This window comes from Oryctolagus cuniculus, chromosome 2, assembly GCF_051225735.1.
Source record: "Oryctolagus cuniculus isolate XC-2025 breed Fujian yellow rabbit chromosome 2, ASM5122573v1, whole genome shotgun sequence".
In the NCBI taxonomy this organism is placed as follows: domain Eukaryota; kingdom Metazoa; phylum Chordata; class Mammalia; order Lagomorpha; family Leporidae; genus Oryctolagus; species Oryctolagus cuniculus.
This window is the reverse complement of record NC_142868.1, coordinates 81,327,863-81,341,018: the sequence shown is the minus strand read 5'-3', so window position 1 is coordinate 81,341,018 and position 13,156 is coordinate 81,327,863. Positions and strand designations below refer to the sequence as shown.

The window sequence follows — 13,156 nt, the reverse complement described above, 5'->3', positions numbered from 1 at the left end:
AGCAAGCAAATTCCCAAAGAGAGAATATTTAAGAACAAAAACTTCATTCTCAAGGTAAGTAGTGGTACTACAATTACAGCGTGTATAAAAATAAAGAATGACCTATTTACTTAGAATAATGTCTAATACTTCTAAATTAAGACATTCCTTTCATTATATACCATTTTAAAAACATGCTTAATTTAAAAAATTTACTTTGTAAATAAAACTTCCCCCATAATTCCTTTGGGAACCTACAAGGTCAAGAAAACATTTTGGAGTACATTTCACTTAAGTGCCATTTCACTGTGTTACATAACACAAATGTGTTAAGCAGAACTAGGTTATCACTTCAGCAGAATTAACGTCTATTACTAGACTCTGTTTTTCATATCTGAAAAGTCACATATCATATCCAAAAGAATAGACCTTCTTGAAAAGAACAGATAATAAAATCAGTATTACAACCAACAAGAATTTCATATCTTCCTATCTAAGCAAAGTGCGTACTAGATAGATTTCAAATCAATCTGCATGGATATGGGCATCTGTTCTCCAGGAATCTCCATTCCCCATAAACTAGCAACAGCCAATACAAACTTCCCTGAAATTCACTGCAAATTAAGAGGTAGCCTCTTGTTGTCAATAACTACATAAATATGTCTTTTAAAAAAGTAAAAGTGGATCTAAAAAGCAATGTTGCATTAAATGAATCTACGAGGTGGTCAAGGCAGGCGCTCGGAGAAGGAAAGGTCAGAGGGAGGACACTTCGACACAGAGCCCGTCTTGCTCAGCACTCATAATAGACTGTAGGTCTGTTACTATGAACCGGATTTCTCCTCTGGCTGGAGACCACTGTAAAGCCATCATCACTGCTCTGGGCTTTGGTAAGACACTGTAGAACCTAAGCAGGCCTGAGGCTATGAATTTCAATTTTATATTTAAAATTGGACATTTATATTTAAATTTCTTCTGATCTACACTGATTTAAATAGCTTTATTCTTCTTGTGTATATAATCTTGATTCAGTAACTGAAGCACCTAACATTTCATTAATTGAGAGAAATCATATTACTGTGATTTAACAGTGGTGATATTAATTTTGGCACAGTGGGAAGCTGTCTTTCAATGCAGAGTAATTAAGCAAAACTCTGTATATTTTCAAAGCTTTCTATATATCAGTGTTTTCCATTCACCTCAGAATCTCTGTTAAAATGCACAGCATGGACTCTGAACTTAGAAAAGATTTATTTTCTTCAAACATGGGCAAATTGGAAAGGTGGTTAAAAGTCATTTACTCTCACACAAGCTAGAGCGGCACTGCTGGTACTGCAGTGACAGAGGCTCCGGATTCCAAAGGTCGGTTAAGTAAAAGAGGGTAAAGGCAGCAGGACTCAGAGGCTAAGAATAATAACAAAAATAGATCCGATGCAGCATTTTGAAAATGAAGATCAATGAAAACAGATGCTCAAGATCCTATCACTTACAGCATTATTTTCTATATTGTTATGAGAGACCCCTTCTATTCCAGCATTTCCTCCTTGTTGACTATTGGCATTTGTTTTAATACAACTAATACTTTAGCCAAAACTGTGCAGTACCTGAAGTAAAAAAAAAAAATAATGATAATATATTGGCTCAGTTAAACATAGCTTAGCTATCATGGGAAAAGTGAAAACACATGATAAAAATACAACAGGGTGGCAAGGGAGAAGCAGCAGCATTATTTCATTTAACTACCAACCCAAGTAGTAAGGCAGCAGGTTGTCTTTCCAATCAAAACTACTTTCACAGTCACACAAATGCCCTTGCTTGCTTAACAGTGAAGGTCTTAAAAAGAAACAACTGACAGGGTGAGGTACCAGGAAATTATATAAATCAGAAAAATGACTAAAATATGAGTGAATAATATACGTTATGATTTATGTTCCAATTCTAAGTAGAATAAGCAATCTTACTGCTTATGCTTATGACAGCACAGCAACTGAGACATATCAAATCCCTAAGAAGGCAGCAGATGACACACGTATTTGTTAGATTTATCAGTGGGAAAAAAATTCCATGCAGAAAGATTTTACAAAATCAAGAAGTAGTTCCACAGATGAAACAGTTTGATAGCTCCCTGTTTCTTACCTGTAAGGACAGCTTTTGCCGAAGGATCTGCCAGGTCCAGGGCTGATTTCCCATCAGTGTTCCGAATGTTTGGATCCGCTCCGTGCTGCAGCAGCACTGTGCAGGGAAAGCAGAAACAGTGTCTTACCTCCGGGATACAGAGATTATTTACTGGTAAGTGTCGCCTCGGCATGGTGTAGGCATAAACATACATTGCACACTTCTTTCTCTTTCAAGAAAAAAAGAAAAGAAAGTAAAAGAAAGAAAGGGGGGGAAAAAGCACTGCAGCAAAGGATCTTCTCCAGAGTAACGTGAAGTTGGCAACTTAGGGTACAGTAGTATCACATGACCTAACATCATAAACATGACACTCGAAAAATCTTGCAATCTACAGTTTTGGTCTCTCCTTCAGCAGCAGGATGGGGAGCTATGTGCTCCTGGACTCACTGTCAAAGACGCCAACTGTGAACCTGCCCTAGCTTTACTACCACTGTGGCTGCTTGTTGCTGCTGCCGCCGCTTTACTGCTGAATTTCCAAATGCTTCCTCTCCTCAGTACAGTTATGAGACTGTGCAAGCCTTTTAGTGGCTCACCGCTTCCATATGAAACTCACCATAACATACTGGCTTGCTTCCAGGAAGTGTAACAGACACAGCAATGCATGCAATCCTGGGCCCCTGCAGCAGAGCTGCAAGAAAGAACTTCCTACAATATTTCCTTGCATAAAAAATTTTTAGAAACAGAAACCCAATTCATATAAATACGCTATGTTGGACAGAAAGTAGCTAAATTCTTACATCATAAGGATTCTATGAGAGAGAGAGAGAGAGAGAGAGAGAGAGAGAGAGAGAGAGAGAGAGAGAGAATGAATCACTGCTTAAATAAAATCCAGAAATAACTTTTTTTTTTAATTTATTTAATGAGCATAAATTTCCAAAGTACAGCTTATGGACCACAATAGCCTCCTCCTCCCCCCCCCACCGTGTCTTCCCTCCCATCCACAATGCTCCCCCTCCCACTCCCTCTTCCCTTCCCCTTCACATCACAATTAATTCAGAAATAACATTTTATTAACCCAAAACATTTCACAGCCACATCTAGCTTGTGAGAATGTGTGTGTATGAGGAGCAAGCTGCTGTAACACTATCCATCCAGTGGCCAATAAATATATCCCTAATCTGAAAATCCAAAGTCCAAAATGTCCCACAGTTCTAAACTTATTGGGTACCCACATAACACCACAAATGGAAAATTCCACACTTGACCTTATTCAATGGGCTGCAGTCAGAACGCAAGTGCACTAAAAATACTGTATAAAATTACCTTCAGACTGTATATAAAGTGCATATGAAACATAAATGAAGTTCATGTTGATTTTGGTTCCACTTCCAAGATAACTCATTATGTATATGCAGATATCCCAGAGCCAAAACAATCTGAAATTGGAAACATTTCTGAAATTGGAAACGCTCCAAGCACTTCAGATAGAGGATGCTCCATCTATATCCAAGTTGTTTAAGCACAGTTGAATTTTAAGTTATGAGCTACTATCACTGACGAGCCCCAAATTTTTATTTATTAATAGTCCCATGCGAAAGTAAGTATAAGAATTCTTTTGGAGTATTTGGAAAGCAGTCCTCATATATTATGTAGTAAGCTCTTTAGAACGCTCTTCCTCTTCCTTGAATGCACGGGTCAGGAAGTCAACGGCTCGGTACAAACAATAACCTTATACAGAACTAGAGCACAGCTGTGAGGACGTGAGTGTTTGTTACCTCTTGCCTTAGAACTTCTGAGGTCCTCTGGGACTTGGGATAATAAAAACTAGCTGTGGCATGAGAAGACACAGTGCTATCTTGCAAAGACTTTCTGCTGTAGCAGTTCCTCTCCCATCTACAGTTTCGCTTCCTGTGGTTAGTTACCCCTGTTCAACTGACGTCTGTAAAGCATCAATTGGAAAATTAAAAAAAAAAAAAATAAGTTCTAAGTTTTAAGCTTGCACTTTTCTGAGTAGCATGATGAGAATTCAAACACTCTCACTGAGTCCAACCCAGAACGTGAGTCACCTCCTTGTCCCGTGTATCCATGCTATAAATATGACCCACTTATTAGTCACTTAGTAATTGCCTAGGTTATCAGACTGATACAGTATCACAGTGTGAGTCCAAGTAACCTTTTTTAAAAAAAAATTATTTTATTTATTTGAAAGGAAAAGTTACAGAGAGGCAGAGGTAGAGGGGGAGAGAGAGAGAAAGAAAGAGAAAGAGAGAGAGAGAGAGAGAGAGAGAGAGAGAGAGGTCTTCCACCCACTGTTTCATTCCCCAGATGGCCGCAACGGCCAGAGCTGGGCCCATCTGAAGCCAGGAGCCAGGAGCTTCTTCCAGGTCTCCCACACAGGTGCAGGGGCCCAGGGACTTGGGCCATCTTCTACTGCTTTCCCAGGCCACAACAGAGAGCTGAATTGGAAGTAGCGCAGCCGGGACTTAACTGGTGCCTAAATGGGATCCCAACACCACAGGTGGCAGCTTTACCTGCTATGCCACAGCGCCTGCCCCCTACCCACTCACTTTTGATACCCAAGAGAATTTCTCATTGTTGCTGGGTATGGGTGGGATTTCTGCCTTCTTACCAAGCCTCCAATGCTACCTTCTTGCTTGGTAAGTGTATCACTGCCTCTTTACTTTCACCCACGTGGTTACCTCTGATAACGTTGTACGTAAGGGAGAAGAGTGGCCAGCACTGCAGTGGCGGCTTTACCATCTACACTCAGCACTGGCCTCCCTAGTGACCTTTACTGTACTTAATAACAGCCCTAATACTCATAATGCTGATAATGGTAATTTGGATATAACAAAAAGAAATGTCAGAGTGCCTCCTCTAAGTGAAAGCTCTTGACTTAATCAGGAAAGAAAAAAAAATTATATGCTGAAATTGCTAAGATTTATGCTAAGAACAAACCTGTCTGTGAACATGTGAAGATGGAAGAAACCTGTGCTAGTTATGTTGTCACACTCCAAACTGCAAACCTTATGGGAGACCACATTCTTATAGCTTTTATTATAGTATACTGTTAGAACTGTTCTGCTTTAGTATAGCTACTGTTGCCTATCTCTTACTGTGCCTAATGTATAAATTAAACTTTCTCATAGATACGTATGTACAAGGAAAAGCATGGTGAACACAGGGTTGGGTACTATTCAGTTTCAGGTATTCACTGTGGGTCTTGGACCATGTCCCTCTGGGATAAAGGGAGATTCTCTACTGTGTATTATTTAATCGAGTGTAAGAAATGAACACACAGGGGCCTGCATTGCGGCACAGTGGGTAAAGCACTGTCTGTAATGCCAGCATCCCATAGGGGTACCAGTTCGAGTTCCTGCTGCTCCGCTTCCAATCTAGCTCCCTACTAATGTGCCTGGGAAAGCAGTGGAGGATGGCCCCAGTGTTTGGGCCCCTGCCACTGACGTGGAAGACCCAGAGGAAGCTCCCGGGTCCTCGCTTCAGCCTGGCCCAGTCCTGGTCATTGAGGCCATCTGGGGAGTAAACCAGCAGATGAAAGATGGCTTTCGCTCTCTCTCTCTCTCTCTCTCCCTGATATTCAAAGAAATAAATCTTTCAAAAAATGAATACAATTATTTCCCTCTGTTTATAAACTGACTCAGGAGTTAAACAGAATAAAATAGTAAGTACCACAAATATCAAACTGTAGTTATTCCTTTGTCATAATGAATAGAGCTTTTGTAGCAACCCCCACCCCGAGGGGATAAATTCCAACGTGAAGGTTTAGTTTATAAAGGGTCTCTATCATAAAGTAGACTCAAGTCTCCAAGCTGATAACTATCTCTATTTAAATTGCTGAGTGATCATATGCAAAAAAGTAAGAAAAAATAACAGATACCATAAAAAGCAGAGTTTTTTTATTGCATATTTTAGGAACCTCAGAATGTGCTTTAAACAAGAAGCAAAGAAATATTTTTATTAAACAAGAATTTGACAGTTCTACAATGGGAGTTTCATTTTGCAGCTTTTAACAAGTGGCAGAGGCAAAATACTGAAAACCTGATGGCTCTTCTGAAAGTCCTCATAAACGTCAGTCCCCCTCGCTGTAACCAGTATTTCACCTATTATAACTTTGCTATTTTACAACAGTAATCTGTCATTACAGTTCAGGTGCAGTTTTAAAGGAGTAATCTTTTTCCTTGAAATGTATGATTTCAATACTTTTTTTTTTTTTTTTTTTTTTGACAGGCAGAGTGGACAGTGAGAGAGAGAGAGAGACAGAGAGAAAGGTCTTCCTTTGCTGTTGGTTCACCCTCCAATGGCTGCTGCGGCCAGCGCGCTGAGGTCAGCGCACCGCACTGATCTGAAGCCAGGAGCCAGGTGCTTCCTTCTGGTCTCCCATGCGGGTGCAGGGCCCAAGGACTTGGGCCATCCTCCACTGCACTCCCGGGCCACAGCAGAGAGCTGGACTGGAAGAGGAGCAACTGGGACAGAATCCAGCGCCCCGACTGGGACTAGAACCCAGTGTGTCTGCGCTGCAGGTGGAGGATTAGCCTATTGAGCCAAGGCGCCGGCAATTTCAATACTTTTTCAATGGATCTGAACATACAGACATATCCACTGCAGAGGAACCCAGCAATAGGAAAGAAGGAACTGAATTTTCTAATCCAGATGCTGGTTATCAAAATCCATGTTATAAAATATTTAACCATTTAACCATTATAATTCACCAGCTATGGGTTAAAAACACAGCTCAGCAGTTAAAAAGTTTTGGAGCGGTAAAGGTATCTGCCATTAGACCGGCAGGGGTCTAAACTTACCTAGCTCTCAGAAAAGATTACCAGATTGCTGCAAAGATGATTAAATGAGAACACAAAGCGTAATGCAAAGGTGCTGAGCACAGAGCCTGACAATATCAATCAGTGAAAGCACGTCGAAAAATGCAGACCTTGTTTGTACTCGCAACCCTGCCAATAACTACTAATTCCAGGCTTTGTTCTAAGGCAAGAGTCAGCACACTTTTTCTGTAAAGGGCAAGATGGTAAATACTTCAGATTTCGTGGATCACCTGGTCTCTTTCTCAGTTACTCAGCCCTGTCTAGACCCTACCATTATAGGGCAAAAGCACCTACAGACAATACTAAAATGAATGCGTGTATCTGGGCTCCAACAAAACTTACTTAAAGACAGTGAAATCTGAACTTTATATAATTTTCATGTGTCACAAAATATTCTCTTTTTTATTTTAAAAAACTATTTTAAAACATAAAAAAATAATTCTTAGAAGGCAGGCCAAACAAAAATAGAGGGGGCTGGACTTGGCCTATAGTTCACAATTTGCTGACCCCTGACCCTGGGCAATACTATACAAAGTGTGGTCTATGGACTGTTCTGGTCCATAGCTATTCATAATCCATCTATACACTATGATAAGCACACAAATTGAGGGTACGAATTTAGAACTCTCATTTGAAATTATTTTTCCCAGTACTTCATTTTATTTGCATTTTATAAAATTATTGGTCTGTCATTGAGGGGAAAAAACCCTGGTCCTCTCTCCCAGGTGACTTGAGAAGCACTGAGCCAGAGCACACGCGAGCTGTCAGGCCTGAAAAGTAAAGGAGCTGGATGCCGCAGACAGTCTCTAGACCACTAAAGTGAGAGAGGCCTCAAACCTCTGATAACACTTTTAGAGTTACAGCTAAACAACAGAAAGGTTAAGACTTCAGATCTTTAATAAGAGTAATTTTTTAAAAGACTTGGTTCAAGTGGAACCTTTTCTTCCCCACCCTCTAACAAAAGACAGCAAAACTTCATTGAGGTCACAATCTGAAAAGCTGCTGGATACACACTAAAATGTCCCAAACCATTCCCAAGCCATGGCTCAGCTGGAGCTTCCCTGTGAAGTGCCTTCACGTCTGCGCCGTCTCACATGGGACACACACAGGACTGGTTTCTCACACCAGAAGAATGGCACCCACACAAGGCAAGGATAACAACGCTTTTAAGAACGCCAGACTGCACTTGAGGTGGTGGCACCTGCGACTCAATTCTGGACACTTCAAAATTTGTTTTTAAAAATTCTGAGTCATCAAAAGCAACAATAAAATGTGACTTAAAAGATGTTACAATTAGAAATTCCATCTTGTAAAATCAATACGTACTTACAACACACTAATATAAAACAGGTTTTTCTATAACAGTAGCATAAATTTGTGCCGCAAAGTTCCTAAAACATAATTGACAAAGTAAGGTTTGCAAGGCAAACAAGGAAACTAAAATCTGGAAAACATTCCATACATAAATTCAAGCATACTATGGCCATTCCAAATTCCTCTACACTACCTATACTGAACCAGGAAATTATCAAACCTCAAATCCCAAAAATTCAACTGTTGTTTCTAGTTATTCTACTGATATATTCCAATTCCACTCTCTCCTTTATGAGGTGGGAGGGATCAAGAACAGATAGCAGCAGGCATGCATTTAGGTAAAGCTAATAAAGGATCACCATATTCAAGATCCAATTCTCAAAGGAGCAGGAAAGGTATCTGATCTTCCCATCTCTCATACAAGCTACAATGAATCAGATCCAGAAAGCAAGACTTCACCTTGACAGTTTCACATCATTCCGCAAGACTATTAAAAATCACTTCATTTTAATTCTTGCAAATAAAATGGAAATATTTTTATATTTTATAAAGCCTATTCTGTCAAATTCCTAGAAAAATATGTACTATTATGATAAATTGCATTTAACTACCAGCATTATTAACCTTAGAAGACAGAAGAAATGCATACAACGTGAATGTTCCAAGCTAAAAACATAGCAAATCTTATAGAATAAATTATCAAAAGATGTCTTAGTAACTTTTCACTTTAAATAGAAAATAGCACACACACTATTAAAATAATGTAAATGCTGTTTGTCACATCAATTTAGAGCTAAATGAGTGTAAAACTGCTCATCAGAATAAACACTAAAATAAATTTAAGTCAAGTTGTTTGTTAAAATGTTTTCATTTATAACCATCTTACTCTTTAAGACCCAGAGATGTTCAACTATTAAACTGAATTTCAAAAACTGAATCACATCAAGACCAAGTTCCTTAGGTTTTAAGTAAAGCAAATTTTAAATTTTATAACAAAACATCGAAGAATCAAACTAACTATAACCTTCAACATGACTCTCACCAATAAATGGGGGCTTTCAAAGAGAAACTCTTTTTAAATACTGAAATACAAGAGATATTCTGGAGTGAGTATATATTCTTATACTCTTCTCCATAAAAATATGTACAATATTTAATGACTTAATTATGCCCTTATACTATATATATTCATATGCTATAGTTTTTTTTTACAAACCTCATTTATCTTTTTAACCAAGACACATTTCACTTATTACAACATTAAAAGTAGCCGAGTTGATATTTTTTTTAAATCTTTAAGAACTTATTGATCGCTCATGGTAAACTTGAAAATTCAAGTAGCCAGTGTTATGCTACACGATATAAGGCTTACTGAGTTTAAATTACAATTTAAAAGATAAAATTTACTGTTTTCAGCAGGGTTCATTAGCTTATCTGGTCCAACTCTTAGACTGTAAACAATGATCATAACTAGATTAAAACAAAATAAAAATGAATCTTCCTAACATTATCTAAAAGCTTAATGAAACTGTTAAAGTATTACCAGCTGAAAACAGAGGAGCAAAAAGAATCTCCAGGGTAAGCATGTTCAGAAGCTGCCATCATTCCAAAGGCAATTATTGCTCCAGAAATAATAAACTATCCTTTCAATGTTTAATAGGGTAAGAGGAATAACAATGAAAGCCCAAGGTCCCAAAAAAGTAAGGAATGTAATAAAGACTCCCCTACAAAATAAAGGATGAGGGTAAAGCAAATGTGAACTAGCCTTAAGTACGAAACTACGGGTAGACATTCTAGATGTTCAGGCTATCTCAAGCCTTGAATTTCATTAAAGGTGATCCCAGATAAGCAGTAGCTCCTATAAATACAGTAAGATGTCCAGCACATGGCCAAGATAACCAGGTATATAAGTAATATGAGTAAGTTCTAATAATCAAAGAAAACATATTCAAAGAATTAAAGGAAAACATGACCTTAAGAAGTGAACAGATACAGATACCCTAAGAATCAAGTGAGAAATTACAGAACTAAAAAAGTTGAAGGACTTATATTACCTAATTTCAAGATTTATTATGAAGTTACAGAAATCCAGACAATGTAGGTATTGGCATTAAGAATAAATACTCAGTTCAATGAGAGAAAACAGGTCAGCAATAAACCAACAAAGATAAAGTCATTGATTTTTCAACAAAGGAGACAGTAATACGTTAGTAGAAAAATAGTGTATTTAACAAATCACACTAGAATGATTGGTTAGCCATACAGGAAAGAAAAAAAAAAAAAACACGGAACAATTCTTACTTCACACTATACACAAATTAACTCAAAGAGAACCATAAGCTTAAATGTAAAAGCTAAAACAATAAAGCCTGCAGAAGAAAACATGAAAGACTCTTCATGATTTCCTAGGAGAAAATGAGTTTGGGGGGCCGACACTGCGACTTAGTGGGTAAAGCTACTGCCTGCAGTGCAAGCATCCCATATGGCACCAGTTCGATTCCCAACTGCTCCACTTCCAAACCAGCTCTTTGCTATGGCCTGGGAAAGCAGTGGAGGATAGCCCAAGTCCTTGGGTCTCTGTATCCACGTGGGAGACCCGGAAAAAGCTCCTGGCTCCTGGCTCCTGATGGGTTCAGTTCCGGCCATTGAGGCCATTTGGGGAGTAAACCCACAGAAGGAAGACCTCTTCCTCTCTCCCTCTTTCCCTCTCTTCCTCTCTATAAGTCTGCCTTTCAAATAACATAAATGAATCTTAAAAAAAAAAAAAAAGAAGAAGAAGAAACTACCAATAAATTGTACTTCAACAAAATTATTAACATTTGCTCTTGAAAATTTACATTAAGAATTTGAAAAGGCGAAGCCAGCGCTGTGGCACAGCGCTGTGGCACCGCGGGTTAAAGCCCCAGCTTGCAGCGCCAGCATCTCATATGGGCACCGGTTCCAGTCCCAGCTGCTCTACTTCCGATCCAGCTCTCTGCTATGGCCTGGGAAAATAGTAGAGGAGGCCCAAGTCCTTGGGCCCCTGCACCCACGTGGGGGACCCAGAAGAAGCTCCTGGCTCCTGGCTTCAGATCAGCTCACTCTGGCCGTTGGGGGAGTGAACCAGCAGAATGGAAGACCTCTCTCTCTGGCTCTACTTCTCTCTGTAACTCTTTCAAATAAATAAAATAATTCTTTTTATTTATTTATTTATTTTTTTTTGGACAGGCAGAGTGGACAGTGAGAGAGAGAGACAGAGAGAAAGGTCTTCCTTTGCCGTTGGTTCACCCTCCAATGGCCGCTGCGGCTGGCGCGCTGCGGCCGGCGCACCGCGCTGATCCGATGGCAGGAGCCAGGTACTTATCCTGGTCTCCCATGGGGTGCAGGGCCCAAGCACTTGGGCCATCCTCCACTGCACTCCCTGGCCACAGCAGAGAGCTGGCCTGGAAGAGGGGCAACCAGGACAGAATCCGGCGCCCCGACCAGGACTAGAACCCGGTGTGCCGGCGCCGCAAGGTGGAGGATTAGCCTAGTGAGCCGCGGTGCCGACCAATAAAATAATTCTTAAAAAAAAAAAAAAAAAAAAAAAAAAAGAATGTGAAAAGGCAAGAAATAAACCAGAGGAAAATATTTCCAACATAAAGACATGATAAAGAACTCTTTCAGATTCTACAAAGAATTCCTAACAGTCATTTAAAAAACAATACAATTTGAACAATGGGCAAAAATTTCTTCACAGAAAGGCACTTGTTCTATCCAGCTTTTGTTACTACAATGAAATACCTGAGAGAAGCTGACTACAAAGAGAAGAGGTTTATTCTGACTCAGCTCTGGAGGTTTAAAATCCCAGCTTGGGCAGCCACACTGACATCTGGTGGCATCTGGTGAGGGTGACAGAGCACATGTAGAGGAAGGGTCATAGGACAAGGCAGGGGACAGAGAACACTGGGCCCAGTGAGGCGGTCACTACCAACCCTCTCACAAGAACCACCTTCTTTAAGCACACCCTCAGTGAGCTAAGGATCTTCACCATGCTCACCTTCTAAATGCCTCCCTTACCACCATTAACTTATGACCTTGGGGTTCAAACATCTGCATGAGTTTTGGAGCCCAATTCTGTTCAAATCACACCAGTGATAATATAAATTACTAAAAGGAACATTATTAATCAACAGGGAAATACAGATTTAAAGAATTGGCAGGGTATACGCATTTAGTGATTAAGATACTTCAATCCCACATTAGAGTACCTGGGTTCCATTCCCAGCTCTGGCTCGGACTCCAACTTCTAGCTAATGCAGATTCTGGGAGGCAGCAGTGATGGGAGACTGTTCCAGTCCAACCAGAGTTCTTTGGACATTTGGAAGAATGAAGAAGTAGATGGAAGACCGCTCTCTGTCTTTCCTGCTCTCTCTCATTCTCCCTGCCTCTCAAATAAATAACTCTAAAAAAATTGTACCAATACCAGCAATACCAAGTAAGAATGAGGAGGAGGTAACTAAACTGGAACTCTCCTACATTTTTGGTGGGAATAAGAGATGGTTCAAGCACTCTGGAATGCATTTCTCAGTGCCTTACAAATTTAAATATATACTACCATGTATTCCACCCATATCTACTTTTAGGTATTTTCCCAACAGAATGTGCTCATACAATAGACTTGGAGGTGAATGTTTACTTATTTGTAATAGTCAAACAGTGGAATATAGGTAAAATAAGCAAATCATGGTATAATCATACAACAGAAAAAAAAAAAAAACTACTGATTCATACAACCAGGAGGAAATCTCCAAAGCATGCAAGCAAAAGCAGCCAAACATCAAAGAATTCATTTCTGGAACATAAAATTAATCTATGTGCAGAAAACAGATCAATTATCGGCTGGGAAATAACTGACTGCAGGGGTTGGTGCTGTGGCATAATGGGTAAAGCAG

The 13,156-nt window shown here is 39.6% G+C and overlaps 1 protein-coding gene across 2 annotated transcripts in view; it reads right to left on the bottom strand.

The window, feature by feature from the left end:
• The window catches only part of TNKS (tankyrase), a 213,458-nt gene that overhangs the window by 152,535 nt on the left and 47,767 nt on the right, over positions 1-13,156 (bottom strand). For both annotated transcript variants that reach the window (XM_008274070.5, XM_089327292.1), the window contains exon 3: positions 2,113-2,208. In XM_008274070.5, the coding sequence (XP_008272292.3) occupies positions 2,113-2,208 (96 nt within the window). The remainder of the gene's footprint in view (positions 1-2,112; positions 2,209-13,156) is intronic.